The following is an 18741-nucleotide window of genomic DNA, read 5'->3' on the forward strand; positions in this document are numbered from 1 at the left end:
AGAGCAGGAGGAGGGACTTTGATGCGGATTGACATCTCCATTGGACCAATGACAACGCGTGACGACATCACGGTGGAACCAATCACATCGTGCGGTGGGCGGGTACATAGTCCAAATTTTACGCGGCGCGCGACGGGCCGAAACACCGAGAATGAGAATCCCGGTTTGAACCGGATTGAACCGGTCCGAGGTTGGAAGCATGAGCGGAGAGGACGCGCGGAGCCTCACGCTGTAGAGCCGGAGCTGCCCCACACTGTGTGCGACAACTGACCGAAATAAAGTCTCTCACTGCGGACTGACGAGCCGCAACACCGACTCTGGGCTGTTAGCTTAGCATCACGTTAGCCGCCAGACCCGAATCCTCATTGACTTTGCCATTAGCACGCTAGCTGGCTGTTAGCCTGGTGGGAGTCGACTGTAGTGACAGGTAAAGAACGCCATGGTCCACCGCGGCTGAGGAGGAGACACGACCGACCGGAGAGGTTCGAACAGGGCCACCAGGACCCACACGCACCAGGGGCGGACGTTTAAAGTTGCCGCTGACGGTCACTGCCGGTGTCACCCAGGACGGCTAGCGTTAGCTTTATGCTAGCGGGGGTTAGCAGCGGAGGAAGCGTGCCAGGAGATCCGAGTGGTTCGGTCTTTTCCACGCATCGTGAAGATTCACATCCTCGCGGTTCAGCCGCAGCTCGCACAGGGCCACGGAGCCACGGACCCTCGCTCCAGACGAGCCGGACGGAACACACCAGGTAAGCGGAGCCTCGGCGGCGTCCAGCAGCTCAGGCACCCAGCGTGGGGCGAGCAGCCGGCGGAGCACTGGGGGGGTGATCCGCCGGCTGCAGGACGAACCTAGATCCGCTCACTGTAGCCGGGGGGCTAGCTTCCCCGCCAAGGGTTCCCATCAGAACGACAAACTGGGGCCGAACTGGTTTCTCTGTGTTAGTGAGGATGCTGCGCAGTGCACCCCGGTGACCGGGTGGTGGCGCTGTTTCACGCGTCTCCAGCCCTGGCTCAATGGGTGTCGTAGTCGGACCACGTGGGCCGACGCCTGTCTCGGGCACGCTGCCCTGACTCTGAGCAAGAACAACTCGTTTCTGACATGAAAAGGAATCGAACCCCGCCTGTGATTCAGTCATCTATTTAGCTCACTACCGCTTCCACGTATGACTGGTTTCCATTAGTGTGTCACGTGTGCTCAGCCTAAACTGGGCGTATAAGACTCAGTTATCAAGTACAAAGAGGAAACGAGTCACAGCATCAATTACAAAACCAAGTTATTTTTCAAGGTTTAGAAAACCAGCTTATGAGCTTTTAAATTAAGTTACCATTCATTTTCAAAATAAGACGTACCTGTCTTCCGTGTATGTACTCCACACACTTCAGAGAGAAACAAACACTTAAAAACAATGTTGTAAACCTCTTCACTGTGTTTACACAATACATATATAAGACAGATTGAACTTTCGTTATATTGCTATTGATGATTATTGAGGTAATTCCTGTTATTTATTTGCGGCCAAGGCTTATCTAAGTCACACTAAAAGCCATTGTTTCAGTTCTTAATGCTGTGACCTACTTAGTGTGTCAGCAGTGCGCTGGTTAATGTTGATAATTCCCTCTCCACCCAGAAGCTCTATGCCAGCAGAAATGACGATGTTGGCCGATCACCCAGCCAGGCAGCTGCTGGACTTCAGCCAAAAAATGGACATCAACCTGTTGGACAATGTTGTCAACTCCATGTACCATGACATTGGTTCCCAGGTGAGACTGTGCTCCCCCTTCAATCAGCTGGAGAGGATTCAGTGCAACGCTGGGAATGAACATCTCATGAGTTGAATAAATCCAGAAATCAGAAAGTTTTTCTGTGTGTCTTCCCTTGTAGCAACGGGTGGCTCAGGAAGTGCTGACCAACTTGAAGGACCACCCAGACGCCTGGACGAGGGTGGACACTATCCTGGAGTTCTCTCAGAACATGAAAACCAAAGTAGGAGCCCGTCACAGTATTTTTGTCGCTGCTGTCAGTTGTGTTGGGTTATACTCTACCACGTTGCTTGTGTTCATTATTTTCAGACTTTATTTTAGAGCAGCACTGACATTTATGTGAAATGATAATCGCCAAATGGGTATTTTCAACAGTGCCTATACTCCATTGTGGTTCTCCCCTGTGTGTAGCTGCTGGTCCGAGCTCTGAATGTCTGTTTCTCTCTCAGTATTATGCGCTGCAGATTCTGGAGGTGGTCATTAAAACACGCTGGAAGATTCTCCCGAGAAATCAATGTGAAGGTAAAAATCAGTTTAGCGACATAAACAATCAATAGATTTAGTCTGAGGGTTTTTGATGTTTCCAATAAAACACATTGGTATGTTTTCAGGAATCAAGAAATATGTGGTCGGTCTGATCATCAAGACGTCTTCTGATCCCGCCAACATGGAGGTGAGTTTCTACTCATACAGGGTTCTGCTCCTCTGGCTGCTCGTGTGATGTGAAGCCGCTTTGTGCTGCTTGACACTGATGTTGATGTTTTCATGTTTCTTTTGCAGAAGGAAGGAGTTTACATCTCAAAACTCAACATGATCCTCGTTCAGGTAAATTATCAAACTGAGGGTTTTTCTCATTTGCTGACAACGGACATGAAGAGGTTAATAACACGGAGCTCCTCGTCTTCTCCGCACTGGTCTAGATCCTGAAGCAGGAATGGCCCAAACACTGGCCCACGTTCATCAGTGACATCGTGGGTGCGAGTCGGACCAGCGAGAGCCTCTGTCAGAACAACATGATCATCCTCAAGCTGCTCAGCGAAGAGGTCTTCGACTTCTCCAGTGGCCAGATGACCCAGGTGAAGGCCAAGCACCTCAAAGACAGGTAACTGGAAACATGAAGATCTGTGTGTGGTGAAGTGTGTTGAACGAGGTCGCACCGTTTCACAGCGTGTGGATTTTCCCCATTCTGTCTGTAAATATTCCCCAGGCAGTAAAATCACAAAAGTATAGTTTTGGAGGTATTTTCTGCTCCTTGCAGTAACTAAGACTTTGCAACAACGGGTTATTAATCTTTATGTCCCTACCTTTCAGCATGTGCAACGAGTTCTCCCAAATATTCCAGCTGTGCCAGTTTGTGATGGTAAGAAAACGTTGACCGAGCCGTCGTCAGCATCTGCCTCCAGTCGTTAATAAGCTGTTCTCACGCTCGCCTTCTTCTTCTTCTGAGCAGGAGAACTCTCAGAACGCTCCGCTGGTGCACGCCACACTGGAGACGCTCCTCCGCTTCCTGAACTGGATTCCTTTAGGCTACATCTTTGAAACCAAACTCATCAGCACGCTGGTCTACAAGGTAAACCACCTCTCGTCCCTTCAGCTGATCTAAACCTCAACTGTTTGTTGTATGACAGTGGATTGTATATCAATTATAATTTATCTTGTGAAGAATATGAAATGGTTTCAGCTTCTGAGTGTTTTGATTTCAGTAATATATTCTCATGAATTTTCGGTTTGACAAACTGAGCAATTTCAAGAAGTTACTTTGCATTGTTTTGATTGTAGAATAGTTTATAGACCAGACCCAATCAATTACTGGCATATCACATTTCTTACAATCTTAACTTCCAGCCCTCACATTGAATGTTGTCCGACTTCTGAATTTTACACGGCCATTTTTCACAGTAGAAATTCTTCCGGACGTTCAACACAGAGTGAACAGTGAACCTGGGGCTTCTTCACTGACCGGCTGTGTTCTTTGTGTTTCAGTTCTTGAACGTGCCCATGTTTCGCAACGTGACGCTGAAGTGTTTGACAGAGATCGCTGGCGTGACCGTCAACCAGTACGAGGAGCAGTTTGTCAACCTGTTCACTCTCACCATGACCCAGCTCAAACAGGTACACACAATCCTTCTGAGTGCGTCCTACTTACGTTAATTGCACTCAGTGTGATTATACACAAGCACATTTACTCTCATTGCACACATTGACACTTTGTGCAAGCCCTGTCCTCCCCCCCCCCCCCACACACACCACGGCCACACATGCACCACGTCTGCAGGAAACACAAACTAGACTAATCAATCCAAAAAAAGATGAATTGTGTTGTGTTTTAACCGACAACACTACTGAGCCACACACTAGGACAAACGCACACAAATGTATTTAATGTATTTAATTTAATGTATTGTCATGATGAATCGAAACTGTGCAACTCAACAGAGACGAGAAGAGAAGCGAGAGGCCTCACTCTTGGAAAAATACAGTTTATAGTCTAGATAATGATGAGTTGATTTGTGGTCTGTTCAGATGCTGCCTTTGAACACCAACATCAGAGTGGCCTACGCCAATGGAAAGGACGACGAGCAGAACTTCATCCAGAACCTCAGCCTGTTCCTCTGCACCTTCCTCAAAGAACACGGCCAGCTCGTCGAGAAGAGACCGAACCTGCGAGAGTCGCTGATGGAGGTGAGAGGACAAGACCACTTCCTGTTGTAACAGAAAATAGATGTGAACAGAAGCAACTGAACTGTTCCACTGTTTAAACGGAGCTTTGTTTATCAAGTGGAAAGGTCAATTTAAATAGTTGTCTGTGTAAATGAGTAAACAAAATGGCTGATCTCAGTTAGTGGCTTTTAGTCATTTTCTCCCCTGCTTCAGTTTGTTAAAACTGAAACTCCCTTTCTCTCTAGTGATCTTCTTTTCCTGCCTCTTCTGTAGTGTCCACTTTTATAAAGACTTATATTTGGGACAGTTTACAGTTCAATCTCTGCCGTCTCATAATGTGACCCCTCTGCACTCTGTCTCCAGGCCCTGCACTTCATGTTGCTGGTGTCGGAGGTCGAGGAGACTGAGATCTTCAAGATCTGTTTGGAGTATTGGAACCACCTGGCAGCCGAGCTGTACAGGGAGAGTCCCTTCTCCACATCCAGCACCCCCCTCCTGTCCGATGTCCCTCCACGAAGACACCTCTACCTGCCCGTGCTGTCCCAGGTACGTGTGTCTCATCCAACGCACAGTCACAGATCACACATTATAAACTGATTAACTGCCCAAATGTAAACCAGTTGTGGATTATTGAAGTGGGAATTTTGTAAGCATTTGTAGAACGAGCTTGCTTCATATTACTGAGGCCTCCTCCTCCTCCTCTTCTTCTTGTAGGTACGTTTGCTGATGGTGAGCCGCATGGCCAAACCAGAGGAGGTGCTGGTGGTGGAGAACGACCAGGGTGAGGTGGTCAGGGAGTTCATGAAAGACACGGACGCCATTAACCTCTACAAGAACATGAGGGAGACTCTGGGTTAGTTGCTTCCCATCTGTGGTCATCAAATATTCTGTTTCAGATAAATACATTTAAAAAAGATAGAGCCCAATTAAAATGGCCACAACTCATATCCTAATCCATCTCTCTCTCGCTCTCGCTCTCGCTCTCTCTCTCTCTCTCTCGCTCTCGCTCTCTCTCTCTCTCTCTCTCTGTTCAGTGTACCTGACTCATTTGGACTACGGAGACACTGAACGCATCATGACTGAGAAGCTCCACAACCAAGTGAACGGCACTGAGTGGTCGTGGAGGAACCTGAACATGCTCTGCTGGGCCATCGGCTCCATCAGCGGAGCAATGCACGAGGAAGACGAGAAGAGATTCCTAGTCACAGTCATCAAGGTGCAACGTGTGACAAGCGTTTGAATAGATCCTGACTTCTCTCTCTCTTTCTCCAAGAGCATTTCACCCAGCCAGTTATTGATAAAGTAGTTGTATGTTCTCAGGATCTGCTCGGCTTATGTGAACAGAAGAGAGGGAAAGACAACAAGGCCATCATAGCGTCCAACATCATGTACATCGTGGGGCAGTATCCTCGCTTCCTGCGAGCCCACTGGAAGTTCCTCAAGACGGTCGTCAACAAGTTGTTTGAGTTCATGCACGGTGAGAAACTCAAATAACTGTGTGGCTCGGATATCATAGTTTTCTTTAAATGTTTCATCTGTGAATTAGAAATGAGTTAATTCTTCAGACTGATCATGCGCCTCCTGTTCCTCCTCACACAGAGACACATGACGGCGTACAGGACATGGCGTGTGACACCTTCATCAAGATCTCCCAGAAGTGCCGGCGTCACTTTGTCCAGGTTCAGGTGGGAGAGGTGATGCCTTTCATCGACGAGATCCTCAACAACATCAACACCATCATCTGTGACCTGCAGCCACAGCAGGTCCGTCCCACAGCGCTCACTCCTCAATGTCCTCGTTTTATATATTTGATGCCCTTGTGCGTTTTGGTGGTCAGGGTCCGGTTTGCTCTGACTTCACAACACATTTTTTTGGCCATAACTCATTCTGACAAAATACTCTTATCCCCCTTTTTTATAAAATGTCTTCTTCTTCCCTACTTGATTACTTGAGTCTGGACGGACATGGATTTAAACTGTAACCTGACTTGTTGGCAGAGGCAACAACTCAGAAGCAGAAGTCCTGGTTCAAAACCTTTATGTTTATACTATAGATGTAACTTCCTGTCCCTCGTCTCCACAGGTCCACACATTCTACGAGGCGGTGGGCTACATGATCGCGGCTCAGACCGATCAGGCAGCTCAGGAGCTTCTCATAGAGAAGTACATGCTGCTCCCGAACCAGGTGTGGGACAGCATCATCCAGCAGGCCACCAAGGTGAGGAAGGGTCAAATTATAATCTGTATTTCATGGCTCAAAACATTCTCATTAAATGCAGCCTGAAGTGTGGTTTATTTAAAACCTGCTGCTTTTGCTAAACTGGGTGCTCCGTTGCAGAATGTGGACATCCTGAAGGACGCTGAGACGGTGCGTCAGCTGGGCAGCATCCTGAAGACAAACGTCCGAGCCTGTAAAGCTGTCGGTCATCCTTTCGTCGTCCAGCTGGGACGGATCTACCTGGACATGCTGAACGTTTACAAGTGTCTGAGTGAAAACATTTCCTCGGCCGTCCAGACTAATGGTGAGTCTACTCACTCTTTGTGTGTCTGTTGTCTCTTGGTCTGGAGTAGAACACTGGTGAAAGAAGAATAACGTTTCTAATATAACTTAACCAGTAAATCAACGTGATGACATGTTGAAGCACAAACCTTCTTTCACTTTTTCATTGAACAGTTCTGACTTTTTTAATCTGAGACCTGATGCAGTTGAATCAGTGTGTGCTCTGTTTTCTGGGTCAGTGTCGGTATTCATAATGAAACTTGAGTCTTTGGATCTTTGTTTGTTTGAATGGTCGGCTTCAACCATTTAAAGTTTTACATTGTTCTGGCTCATTCAGGAGAGATGGTGACCAAACAGCCTCTGATCAGGAGCATGAGGACGGTAAAGAGAGAGACACTGAAGCTGATCTCGGGCTGGGTCAGCCGCTCCAACGACCCTCAGATGGTGAGTGTTGCAGTTTCTCTATTTCCTCCTGTCTTTTCTAGACTGAAGAGTTTTGAAATGTGTTTTCATATTAAAATCTGTTTTTTGTAGAATCCTCTGAATTCTTTTAGACAGCAGAGATGGTGCTGTAGTAACAAATTGTTGAGGATCCAAAACGAAAATTACACTGGATCCTCAAAAATAGTGGGATCCGATAACTCGCACACATTGGGAGGTGGCCTGGGACGCATGTGGACACGTTCATTAAAATGATTGATACTCTGCTTCACTTCATTCATTCAGTCTCTCCTGACTCACACACACACACACAATGACATCAGACACGTCTATCAACTCAGACTGAATTAAACACAACGTTATTGGGTCTTTGTGAAATGTCCATGTTTCTCTTTTCCAGGTGGGAGAGAACTTTGTGCCCCCCCTGCTGGAGGCTGTGCTCATCGACTATCAGAGGAACGTCCCGGCTGCCCGGGAGCCTGAGGTCCTCAGCACCATGGCCACCATCGTCAACAAGCTGGCCGCGCACATCACAGGGGAGATCCCCAAGATCTTTGACGCTGTCTTTGAGTGCACGTTGAATATGATCAACAAGGTGTGTTAGACGTGTGTAACCACCCCGGGCACCAGGTGGAGCAGTCTTAAAAAACACAGGTAAACTCTGACATTGTGTTTTTTTCCTTCTCTGCCTTTAGGACTTTGAAGAATTCCCAGAACACAGAACTCATTTCTTCTACCTGCTCCAAGCCGCCACATCCCAGTGTTTCCCAGCCTTCCTGTCCATCGCCCCGGCCCAGTTCAAACTGATACTGGACTCCATCATCTGGGCCTTCAAGCACACGATGAGGAACGTGGCCGACACAGGTCCGAACCGACACCGACCCATCCTGTCACACACAGTTCACTTTCCTTATAGAACATAAAGTGCTGAGGTCATAAGTGGTTAAATGTTTATCCATTAGATCATTGGTTATTTCTCTGAATCTGTAAGTGAAGCCGTATTTGTAGGTTTATTAATTTTTTTATTTGTCTAAACGAGTAAGACACAAGTTACAACTACAGGAGATGAATTATTTACAGATATGATTTATCTAGGATTTTTCAGACGTCTGTTAAAATTGTTCCAGTCTTTTTTACTGACTTTGAATCAGTTCCTTTCAGTTTGTTTATCGGTCTAACGAGTGTCGTCTGGTCTCAGGTCTGCAGATCCTCTACACTCTCCTGCAGAACGTGTCCGGTGAGGACGCGGCGGCACAAAGCTTCTACCAGACGTACTTCTGTGACGTCCTGCAGCACATCTTCTCTGTGGTCACCGACACCTCTCACACTGCAGGTAAACAGGCTGATCTGCTGCCATCACTGGGTTGGCTTTTTACACACACATTACACCTTCACGTTAAAACGAGCCCTGCTCCCCGTCTGCAGGTCTGACGATGCACGCCACCATCTTGGCCTACATGTTCAACCTGGTGGAGGAGGGGAAGGTGAGCGTGGCCCTGAGCGCAGCCAGCCCGGCCAACAACCAGGTGCACGTCCAGGAGTACATCGCCAACCTGCTGAAGACGGCTTTCCCCCACCTGCAGGAGTAAGTGGATCTCATGAGTCGCATGTGTTCTGCTAATGTTTCCAGGGATTCAGTGTCTGTTGGTTGAAGATGTTTTACATAAACACACACAGGGATTAGAGGAAACCGCTGCTCCACTAGACACAGTGCACCTACACTTTATACACACTGTGAGGTAAAGCTGCTGCTGTGTTCATAGTTTTCAGTCCAAGAACTCAGAAGTGAGACGGCCCTTTAAAATATTCTTGCCTATTTTCGATTTAAATAGTGTGTTGGATTTATGAGGATCTATCAGCTTAAGCAACATACTACTTGTGTTTACGTTTGTGTAACTTCACCTGAAACTAAGAATCCATCGTGTGCTCGTTAAGAATGAGTGTTCGTCTTGTGTCAGGGAGCAGATGTTCCATGTTTCTGAGAACAGACAAGCCAAACTCATATTTACAGTCTATGGTTTACGCAGATTCAAACTACCTTGAACTCAAAATGGAACTATAGTCTGCTCCACTTTTGTCGACGAGCATTCTGGGAAATTCTGATGTGGAAAATGTTCAAATGTTCATGTTGTGCGTTCTCAGACGTGTTGCTAATCCATTGTCTTGTGTGCAGTGCCCAGGTGAAGGTGTTTGTAACGGGTCTGTTCAGCCTGAATCAGGACATCGCTGCCTTCAAGGAGCACCTGAGGGACTTCCTGGTGCAGATCAAGGTGAGGGTCCTACGCCAGGAAAGATGTTGATCTATTAAAACGACAATAATAAATAACAACAACAACAATCTTTGTATGGATGTAGCCTTAGCAAGTGAATGAGTAGTCTGGATTAGAGCAAATGAGTTGTTCTGTTTGTTGAGGGTGTTGGTTTGTTTCAGATAGAAACAAGGCTCCTTATGATCTGATTGAGATTAGATTGTGCATCATTCATTTATTTTCTATAAAAACCCTGTGTTCATAGTTAGCTCAATATGTTGAGGTATTAAATAAATGCGTATGTAATAGTAAAATGAATCGTCCATGGAAACAAGTCTTCATGAGAAAATCAACTATTATGTTGCAGTTGAACAAACAGTAATTCTTTGATTGTATTTTACAAATACCTAAACTCAGACAAATCAGTACTTAAACACTAATCTGATTGGAGGCATTTACTATAAACTGACCTGTAATCTGCATCAGATTATTTTAATTATTGAGTGGAGGGATGAGCAGGTCTCGCTCTGTGGGAACATGGTGGTTGGGCTCTGAAGCCTAAAGCCTCTGCGTGTGTGGTCCTGCAGGAGTTTGCCGGCGAGGATACGACGGACCTGTTCCTGGAGGAGAGGGAGGCGTCTCTGCGCCAAGCCCAGGAGGAGAAACACAAGCTCCAGATGTCCGTGCCCGGAATCCTCAACCCCCACGAGCTGCCTGAGGAGATGGGCGACTGAGGGAGGAGTGGAGGTGGCGGCCGGCGTGTACAGAACAAATCTGAAGAAGAGGGGGGGAGGTCTAGAGAGCAAGGACGCTTCCTGTCGATACATTTTCTTTTCAAGTGTGTTTGTGTGCAAGTGTGTGTGAAGAGAAGAATAAGGGGCCAGAGAAAAGGACCCCAGCACTCGGTTGTACATCGACCAAATCTATGTCAATATGTAAATGAGCAAAGACCCTCGAACCCTCGTCCCTGGCGCGATTTCCTTTTCCCCCCACAAACTTATTTTATATACATTTTTTGTTTAAGCTGCCATCTTTTGTAAATTCTTTGGTGATTAAAGCTTTATGTTTGGCCTTATGGTTCTGTTACACCTGCATGAAGTCGAAAGAATTAAAGATTATTTTTAATCACTCTTCACTCCCCCCCCACCCCACTTGTTAATATGTATTATATGATGTTGAGACACTTGCAGTGGTCAGTGGACGAACCGCTCTGCTTTCAGAAGTGCCACCTGCACAGTGCAGAATGAATGTGAAGCTCGAGCGTGGACCTTCCTTCGTCAGTGTGTTGAATGTTTTTTTTTTTCCTTACCTCCGGCTCCCTGAGTGAATCGATCGGAGCTTTTGTCGGACCGCTCTGCGTTTGGATCACAACGATGGCTGTGTGCATAATCATGCTGTTTGTAAAGCTGTCTTAGTACTCTGAGAATATAAAGTTGGCTATTTTTACAAATTTGACGGTGTGAATCTGCTTCTTACTTTAAAAACAACCACAAAGGTCACAGGGAACCTGGGAAATACATGAAGGGTTAACAGCTGTGCTTCCAAGACATTTGGAAAATATTAAATTTTTTACACGTATATTTGTTTCCTAAATTTTTTCATAGAAAACGTTATAAATAATTGTCATATCAACACCTAAGCTTTATGTAAGATAGGATATAAAATGTATAATTGCATCATAGTATACTAAATGGGTGGATTCTTAATACATTTTATATGTACAGCAGCTTTCGTATTAAAATGAAGCTCAAAGTCTTCATTTTAATAAGACCAATAAGAACGTCTTAACAATATAACAAAGATAAAGCATAAAACTAGCATATAAAGAGAAGTAAAAACAATATAATTATAATTAATTAAAAGCAACAGAAAAAGGTCTTGAGTTGTTTTTTTAAACCATCAGAAGTAGCTTGTCACTATACTATGTAAAATATAAATATATATAGCCGTTTTATGAGTGTTTATATATATATAATTGAAATATGTATAAATTATAATACAAAATAAAAATATATGAATGTGGAATTGTTTGTAAATATGTTTTAAATATATTCCTACATTCCATTTCACAATAAGAGGCATACATATTCGATGTAATGTTATACTGTTGAGTTAATTAATAATAATATTGTAGAACTTTTGTATTAAAATGTATTTTCCATCGTTGTGAATCCGTTGCTCCTGAGAACTCGTAAACGTGACTTCGCTTGGTGAGATCTCGCGAGAACAGCGGAGAAAGCCGAGCGGCCGGAGGAGACTCGCCGGAAACAGCCGATGTGTCCACACGCTTTCGCCCCCCCCTCCTGATCCAACATGGCCGCTGTGTCCAGTCTCTCCAGTGACGCTCAGCTCGGAGACTGACTCGGTTCCTCCGTCCTGAGCCTCTGGACCCCGACGGACTTCAGCCCCACTCGGACACTAATTGCCCGCTTGAGCGCGTCGTTGGTCCCGGTTGGTTTTAGTGGAATAACCTTCAGCCACCAGCCCCTCCTCTGGGCCTTTTACCCCAAAAACAACCGCTCCCGGGGCCATGGTTTGAGCCGGAGCTCCCCGGTTTCCTCTTCATGAACAATGTGTGAAAACTGCGCCGAGCTGGTGGAGGTGCTAAATGAAAGTAAGTGTCGGTCCTCGGGCTCCTCGGCGGCTGTTAGCCCCGCTGCAGCTGGAGGAGAGCCCGTTAGCATGGCGGCTAGCTGGGTCTAACTTTGTGGTTTGTGTGTGTCCGCCTGCGGCTGCTCTGCGTGCGGCCGCCGGACGGAGGAGGCTCCGGGGGGTTTGTGTGTGTGGCGCTGACAGCTCCGTGTCGGTGTCACGGGCTCGATCCGAACGCTGGACGCTGTTTCCCGTCCAGACTGGCAGCCAGCTCCGGGGCCTGTCTGTCAACCCATCTCCAGTTAGCTGCCTGAGAAGCGACCACCTCCGGCCGCTGGGTGAGGGACGCGCCGCGGACCGCTCGGTGCGCCGGACCCCGGGGCTCGGCAGCGGGGGGTTCGGAGGCGGCCCGCCGCTGCCGAGCCCCGGGCTCCGGCGCTGGATGGTGGGAGCTAGCGGAGTTAGCATGTGGAGCTAGCGAGCAGACTTTGTTTGATGTGTTTGTCAGGTCGGGGAGCTAACTGTCCACTCCGCTGCCTCCCCCATTGTTTTGCGGATCATCTTGAAAATGGCCTAAAACCCTCCCGGTAGTCCGCCGCCTGCTCCTGACACCGAGCGCACCGGGGAATCTCCTCCGTGTCCGGGCTGGTTCATGTTAAAGCCAGCGGCGGCTCTGCTTATCCCCGAAAATTAATGGCTGCATCGAGGCGCATATTTTGGCACAGCTTCTCCGTTAATCCCCGGTAGCTCGTGTGATTCCGCAGATGTCCGGTGCGCCCTCCGGTTACTCTCCGCTCGATTCGACGGAGACAGTTCACGCTAATCTGACCGTTTATTCCCAACGTTCACCTGCAGGGCTGCACGTCCGCTGCAAACACAAGGCTGCGGTTCTTGCTAAAAACTTAGCCGTTAGTCCAGGCGTGCTCAGCAGGCCCTGCTGCACTCCACCGTGTCGGCTGCACACCGGACAAAGCGGTGCAGCTCAGGGTGCTGTTCACCCGGGTGCATGCAGCTCGGTGGGCATCGCTCGTGTTCCTGTGTGTGAAGTGAAAGCTCCGGCGGGCTGTGCAGGTATCCACTCTCCCACACGAGCCTGCACCTGCACCACGGACTCACTCATTCAAACTGAGAGACCCAGACCCAGCTCCCTCTGACAGGCCGGTGTGAAGTCTCTGAGACACTCGGGGACATGCAAACTCTTATGATGAGTGGTCACCGGTTTGTAGGCGCATGTTGTTGTACAATAGAAGGACGAAGACATCAGGTCACAGGATGAGGGTTCGGTATCGTTTGGGTTTTTCCAGATAGCGCTGCTCAATCGATTCTTTTAAAACCAGAACCAGTGTGGAAACGGGGCCAGAACCAGTTCTCCGTCCTAAACACACGCACAAAACCACAGTTTGAAGTTCACATGACTTAATTAAACAAATATAGATAAGAAATGCAACATATTAATCAAATATAAGAAACAACACTTAACGCATAGAATATTCAACACTAAACTACAGTTTCAGAATTTAATACAGCAAAATGCTCCAATCGATTGTCTCCACACTGCCAGGGGACGGGGATGCCGCCTGATGGACATGACATGGAGTCATGCAACAAGTCAAACCCGGCACATCCCTCTGGTTGTTGTTGTTCCTCCCTTCCTTCTTCTTCTGTGGGTTTACTGGAGGATCACATCAAGCTGCAGCCGCTGCCAGGGCCTGGCTCTCAGCTCCCTGCTCCTTGCTCCCGGCTCTCAGCTCCCTGCTCTCAGCTCCCTGCCCTTGGCTCTCGCTCCCTGCTCCCTGCTCCCTGCTCCCTGCTCCCTGCTCCCTGCTCCCTGCTCCCGGCTATCGGCTCCCTACTCTCGGCTCCTGGCTCCCTGCTCTCGGCTCCCTGCTCCCGGCTCTCGGCTCCCTACTCCCGGGTCTCGGCTCTCAGCTCCCTGCTCTCGGCTCCCTGCTCTCGGCTCCCTGCTCTCGGCTCCCTGCTATCGGCTCCCTGCTCCTTCCTCCCTGCTCCCTGCTCCCTGCTCTCGGCTCCTTCCTCCCTGCTCCCTGCTCCCTGCTCTGGGCTCTCGGCTCCTTCCTCCCTGCTCCTTCCTCCCTGCTCCCTGCTCTGGGCTCTCGGCTCCTTCCTCCCTGCTCCCTGCTCCCTGCTCTCTCACACTCCCTGCTCGTCTCAGTCTCACGTGAAATTCAGCCTCACTTTGGTCACTTAGAACCTTTGTTGTCTTGTAGACCTGTGATGAAGCTCCTAGTGGACTGTGGGCTGCTGCCCTGTGGAGAGCCTGTTCCACCAGAGTGAACTGTGATGTCAGCTGGACACGTGCAGGGATGTTTATGTTGTGTGTAAGCAGAGCGACTATTTCAGTTCTGTGTGGTGCTCTGGTCTGGGAGGAAGCAGCTGTGCGGGAACCGGTGCCTGGTTGGATGTCTGTACCCGACCCTACACATGACCATTACACGCTATGCTAATGTTGAACATGTAATTTCCAAACTGTGATCCGTTTGCTCCCACAGCAGCCTCCTCTCTTCTGGGGAGGCTTCCTGCAATGATTTAAAAACCTGGCTCAGGAATTCAGCCACAGGAGAATTCTTCCTGTTCCCTTCAACGACATGAATCCACTGACGTGCAGCTCCTCTGCCTGGATCACTTCATGTGAGACGCCGTCATTGGTCAATCTCCCCCTCAGCAAAGACACCAGCCTGAGGTTTATGTTCAAACACTTCAGGGTCAGAACTTTAACTCTAAATCACATGAATTCAAAGTTGTGTTTCCAGTGCACATCTGCCCACATCCTCACTGTCCCTCTGCGGGAGTCGGTTAAATGAAGTTTGACCTTTGTCAGCCTGAAGGTCAACGCTTTACTCCTCAGGGTGTTGCTGTGTCGTCGGACACCTTAAGGAAGTTTGAAGTACTGTGGTACTGTGGATTACTGTGTAGTACTGTGGAGTACTCGCCTGAAGGTGCTGATGCTGGGAGTAAGATAGATAGGCTTTATTAATCCCGTGGGAAATACCATCGTGATGTTACCTGTTTCAAAAGGAGGACCCCCCCCCCCCTCCAAACACACACACACACACACACACACCTGACAACACGCCCACGTCAGACGCCGTCTACAAACCAATAAGAGTCGAGTACAGGTAGAAGCAGCAGCTACTGAACACAGGGACTAAAATCCATCGTTGGTATTCAGCAGGTTTCAAAGTGTCGAGGTTTGATTCGTGTTGATCAGTGAATCTGAAGTTGAGGTTAAACGTTCCTGATTTGTCACTGATCAAAGGAGACTTGAGGTTTTCATGTGCTGCTGGTTTCCAGTTGGTTGAAGGTGAAACGTTCCCCTTCACTGGCGTGTGACTGGACCCTGACTCAAACTGGTGAAGCCCGGTGGAAGCTGGTTTTGTCGTTGTGGACTCGATGGGTTTGAGATTTGTGTTACAACTCAGCAGAGTTGTGTTGTCAGCTGCACAGCCGGGGCCCGTCAGCTGTGACCGCTCTGTCTACGAGACGGGCAGCTCCATGTGCTGTGTCTGTCGGTGACCTTTGACCTCAGGTTTGCTGCAGCAGCATGTGTGTGTAGGAGAAAGAATCCCCCTTTACAACTGGGACCTGTGCTCGACTGGTGTTTCCCAACACACAGCTAATCCAGTCTGGTTTACAGATATCTATATTTTACAGGACTGTGCAGAACTTGGGTTACTCAGGGTTAAAGTCAACAATGATCCAGATTCTTGATCTGACACCAACGATTAATAACTAAATAAATGTGATGGCCAGTTTGTGTGAAGAGCAACACACACACACACACACTCTAAAGTAGAATAATGTAATATACAGTTGAGCTGTGTGTGTGTCTGTCAGAGCCTCTGCTGAGCTGAGGAGTGTGAACCCACGTTAGAGACGTCCTCCCTCTCTTAGTATTTATACCCACTCTGAGCTGCAGCTATAAACTGGGTTTAATGGTGGCACCGGGTTCCTGTTCCCAGAGCAGATCATAAAGTGAAACCATTGAAACATCACTCAGCACCCCCGCTGCAGGAGCGTGGCCATCGGGCCCGGGCCGACTGACCCCTGGTCCTGAAGCTGCTGATGAGCTCCTGTCCACTTGTCCCCAGTGAGAGGAGTTGTGGTCTGGACTCAGGGAGGACGTCCTCGTGCTGATTCCTTTGATTCCCGTTGTTACTCCATCTGTCTCTGCCGTCAGATCCAGGTCAGCGATTCAGTGGAGACACTTGATTCCTCTGAGCCGGGCGTGACGGAGCGGATCTTTGAAGGCCGATACAGTAACAGTAATTTGAGACAGAATCCGTTTGTGTGAGTCACAGTTAAATCTGGTCCGATGCTGTTATCAGTGTCTGATCCTCACCAGCAGGGGGCTGCGTTCAGAACTCTACTGGTCACACCAAACACAGTGAATAAAGATGGAGGACACGTCTCCACTTCCCTCCACAGGACAAAGACCAGGCTCAACAGTCTGAACACAGGTGGCGCCATCTTGTAGTTGAGTCAGTGCAGAAGAGATCAGGCACGGACCTGCTGTGGTGCCACCGATACATGAGCTCGACCAATCACGAGTCAGTCTCAGCTGTCAATCATTCTCCTCACAGACACTTGGACTCGCCACCGACCTTTTGACCTGATGACCTGCTCTCTGTTGAAGTTGCATTGGCTGTAACCATGAAATCAATTCATGATAAATAGAACAAATATATCATTAGAAGAAATTACATAAAATAAAGCCTATACGTCTATGTGGTAAACCAGTAACCTCAGCTTGACTGGTCATTGTTTCATCTACAAAATGAATGAGTGTGTGTGATGTCGTCTTTTCAGTGAGAGTCTTGAGTTGTTGTCTCACCGTGGTTGTGTCTTCTCCTCAGTATCGGACGCAGACGGCAGTGAAGGCGGCTTCCAGCTGAAGAAGGAACATGCCCTCCGGGTGCTGGGCTACATCAGCTCCTGGACGCAGAGGTGAGCGCCGCGGACATGAGTCCCGTCTGAACGAGTTTGTGTTAAAGTTCCTGGCTTTGCTCACCTTGAACCTGTGTGTTGTAAGTGTGTTGACTCCTGTGAGAACCAGCTGCAGCTCCTGAGCTGCTCTCAGACCTGCCAGCCGCCTCGTAAGAGCTCCAGATAATGTGAGAATACAGGAGCTCCTTCACAGCGAGCTGAGGATGTTTCTAACAATCAACAATAACAAAATGAAAAACTAATCCATAGAAATATATCAGGATGGAAAAAAGGAGCCGGACACGTAGAAGCTGATGTGTCACAGGTGTCACCGGGATCTCTGCAGCAGAATCATTGTGAAAGCTCCAGACTCCTTTGTTGACCTTTCAACCCCCCCCCCCCCCCCCCCCCCTTGTTCTTCCAGGCAATGTCTCTGCTGCTTCAAGGAGTACAAGCACCTGGAGGTGTTCAACCAGCTGGTCTACGCCCTCATCAACCTGGTCATCACCCAGATCAGCAGCCTGCGGGACCGCCTCTGCAGCGTCCAGGGCCACACCCATAAAGGGGGTGCATCAGGGGCCGAGGGGGCGGGCTCTGAATGGAGTGGGGGGGAATCTGCACCCGGACCCCTCCCACAGCCGTCCTCACCTGGGGAGGACGAACCTGTGAATGTGGAGAGAGACTCTGCGGAGGAGGATGCCGACACCTCCGACCAGAACCAGAACAAGACCCCGGGTCCGGGCCAGCAGGGTGAAGCCCCGCTGGAAGCACTGGGGCCCGTGGAGGGCGGGGGTGGTACCGGGGCTGATGGGGCCCCCGGCAGCGATAGTCAGGACCCGTTCAGCTCCTGGAGCACAGAAGAGAGAGAGAAGCTGCTGCTGTGTGCTGCTAAGATCTTCCAGATCCAGTTCCCCCTCTACACAGCCTACAAACACAACACACACCCCACCATCGAGGTACACACCAGTCCAGCTCCACACAGAGGGGGGGGGGGAGTCGTGCCTCCTCAGGAGTCTGATTTCAGATGAAACAGTTGTTCAATCTCCTTTAATTTCTTTTTTCTTTCAGGACATATCCGCTCACGAAAGCAACATCCTCGGCTCCTTCTGCGACATGAACGTAAGAAACCAGCTTCACCCTCAGTCTGTGTGTTTGCTCAGAGCCGCTGCTTCTACTCACATTTCACTTTCCTGTCCCCAGATAGAGACCGGCAATTTGATAGCAGCAAAAAAAAAGACGTCCACGTTTGTTTCGGTTGATAAATCAGACAGGTGCAGATCCAGGGGCGAGGCCAGGGGGCGCTGAAGGGAGCCTTTCTGTAAACAAGATAATGGGTCTCTTACAAACAGGATGTGTCCCCTGACATAGACAAATTATAGGTCTGCTACTGGGGGGGGGGGGGGGCAATATTTGATGTAGACCTGAGGCATGTCTGGATTGGCAGTGAGACACCCGGACATCAAGATGCACATGATCGTTAAAATCCGTCCAATCAGACAATTTTTGGAGAAACATATTAAAATACATTTTTCTAAATGTTTGATCTCACAAGGCTGAAGAAAGATAAAAACGTTCCTGGATCTGCACCAGAATT

The 18741-nt window shown here is 48.6% G+C and overlaps 2 protein-coding genes across 5 annotated transcripts in view; both read left to right on the forward strand.

Annotated features, from left to right (window-relative positions):
• The first annotated feature begins 133 nt into the window (after positions 1–133).
• On the forward strand, positions 134–11066 carry xpo1a (exportin 1 (CRM1 homolog, yeast) a). Of its 2 annotated transcripts, none has more exons than XM_062388212.1 (25): positions 134–749; positions 1632–1761; positions 1883–1984; positions 2211–2283; positions 2373–2434; positions 2542–2586; positions 2682–2863; positions 3073–3121; positions 3212–3331; positions 3745–3873; positions 4285–4443; positions 4786–4968; positions 5137–5275; positions 5457–5638; positions 5743–5899; positions 6022–6185; positions 6505–6639; positions 6760–6943; positions 7259–7365; positions 7763–7957; positions 8058–8226; positions 8561–8695; positions 8788–8947; positions 9536–9632; positions 10199–11066. In XM_062388212.1, exons 1-25 carry the CDS (start codon positions 586–588, stop codon positions 10343–10345), a joined length of 3369 nt encoding a protein of 1122 aa, XP_062244196.1. In that variant the 5' UTR covers positions 134–585; the 3' UTR covers positions 10346–11066. The 2 variants fall into 2 exon arrangements, with proteins under 2 accessions (XP_062244196.1, XP_062244195.1); XM_062388211.1 differs by having other exon boundaries at positions 135–749; positions 1629–1761.
• Positions 11067–11894: 828 nt separating this feature from the next.
• Positions 11895–18741, forward strand: part of usp34 (ubiquitin specific peptidase 34) — a 41893-nt gene continuing 35046 nt past the window's right edge. For all 3 annotated transcript variants that reach the window (XM_062388190.1, XM_062388191.1, XM_062388194.1), the window contains exons 1-4: positions 11895–12225; positions 17078–17168; positions 17572–18103; positions 18216–18266. In XM_062388190.1, the coding sequence (XP_062244174.1) occupies positions 12183–12225; positions 17078–17168; positions 17572–18103; positions 18216–18266 (717 nt within the window). In that variant the 5' untranslated portion in view covers positions 11895–12182. The remainder of the gene's footprint in view (positions 12226–17077; positions 17169–17571; positions 18104–18215; positions 18267–18741) is intronic.

The sequence above is a fragment of the Platichthys flesus genome, chromosome 5, assembly GCF_949316205.1.
Source record: "Platichthys flesus chromosome 5, fPlaFle2.1, whole genome shotgun sequence".
NCBI lineage: Eukaryota > Metazoa > Chordata > Actinopteri > Pleuronectiformes > Pleuronectidae > Platichthys > Platichthys flesus.

Excerpts from the sequence above, each read along its gene's own strand:
- xpo1a (XM_062388211.1), top strand. The coding sequence starts at position 586 with ATGCTAGCGGGGGTTAGCAGCGGAGGAAGCGTGCCAGGAGATCCGAGT. Across the intron at positions 4,969-5,136 it reads ACCTGCCCGTGCTGTCCCAG|GTACGTTTGCTGATGGTGAG; the intron begins GTACGTGTGTCT and ends TTCTTCTTGTAG. Across the intron at positions 5,900-6,021 it reads GTTGTTTGAGTTCATGCACG|AGACACATGACGGCGTACAG; the intron begins GTGAGAAACTCA and ends CTCCTCACACAG.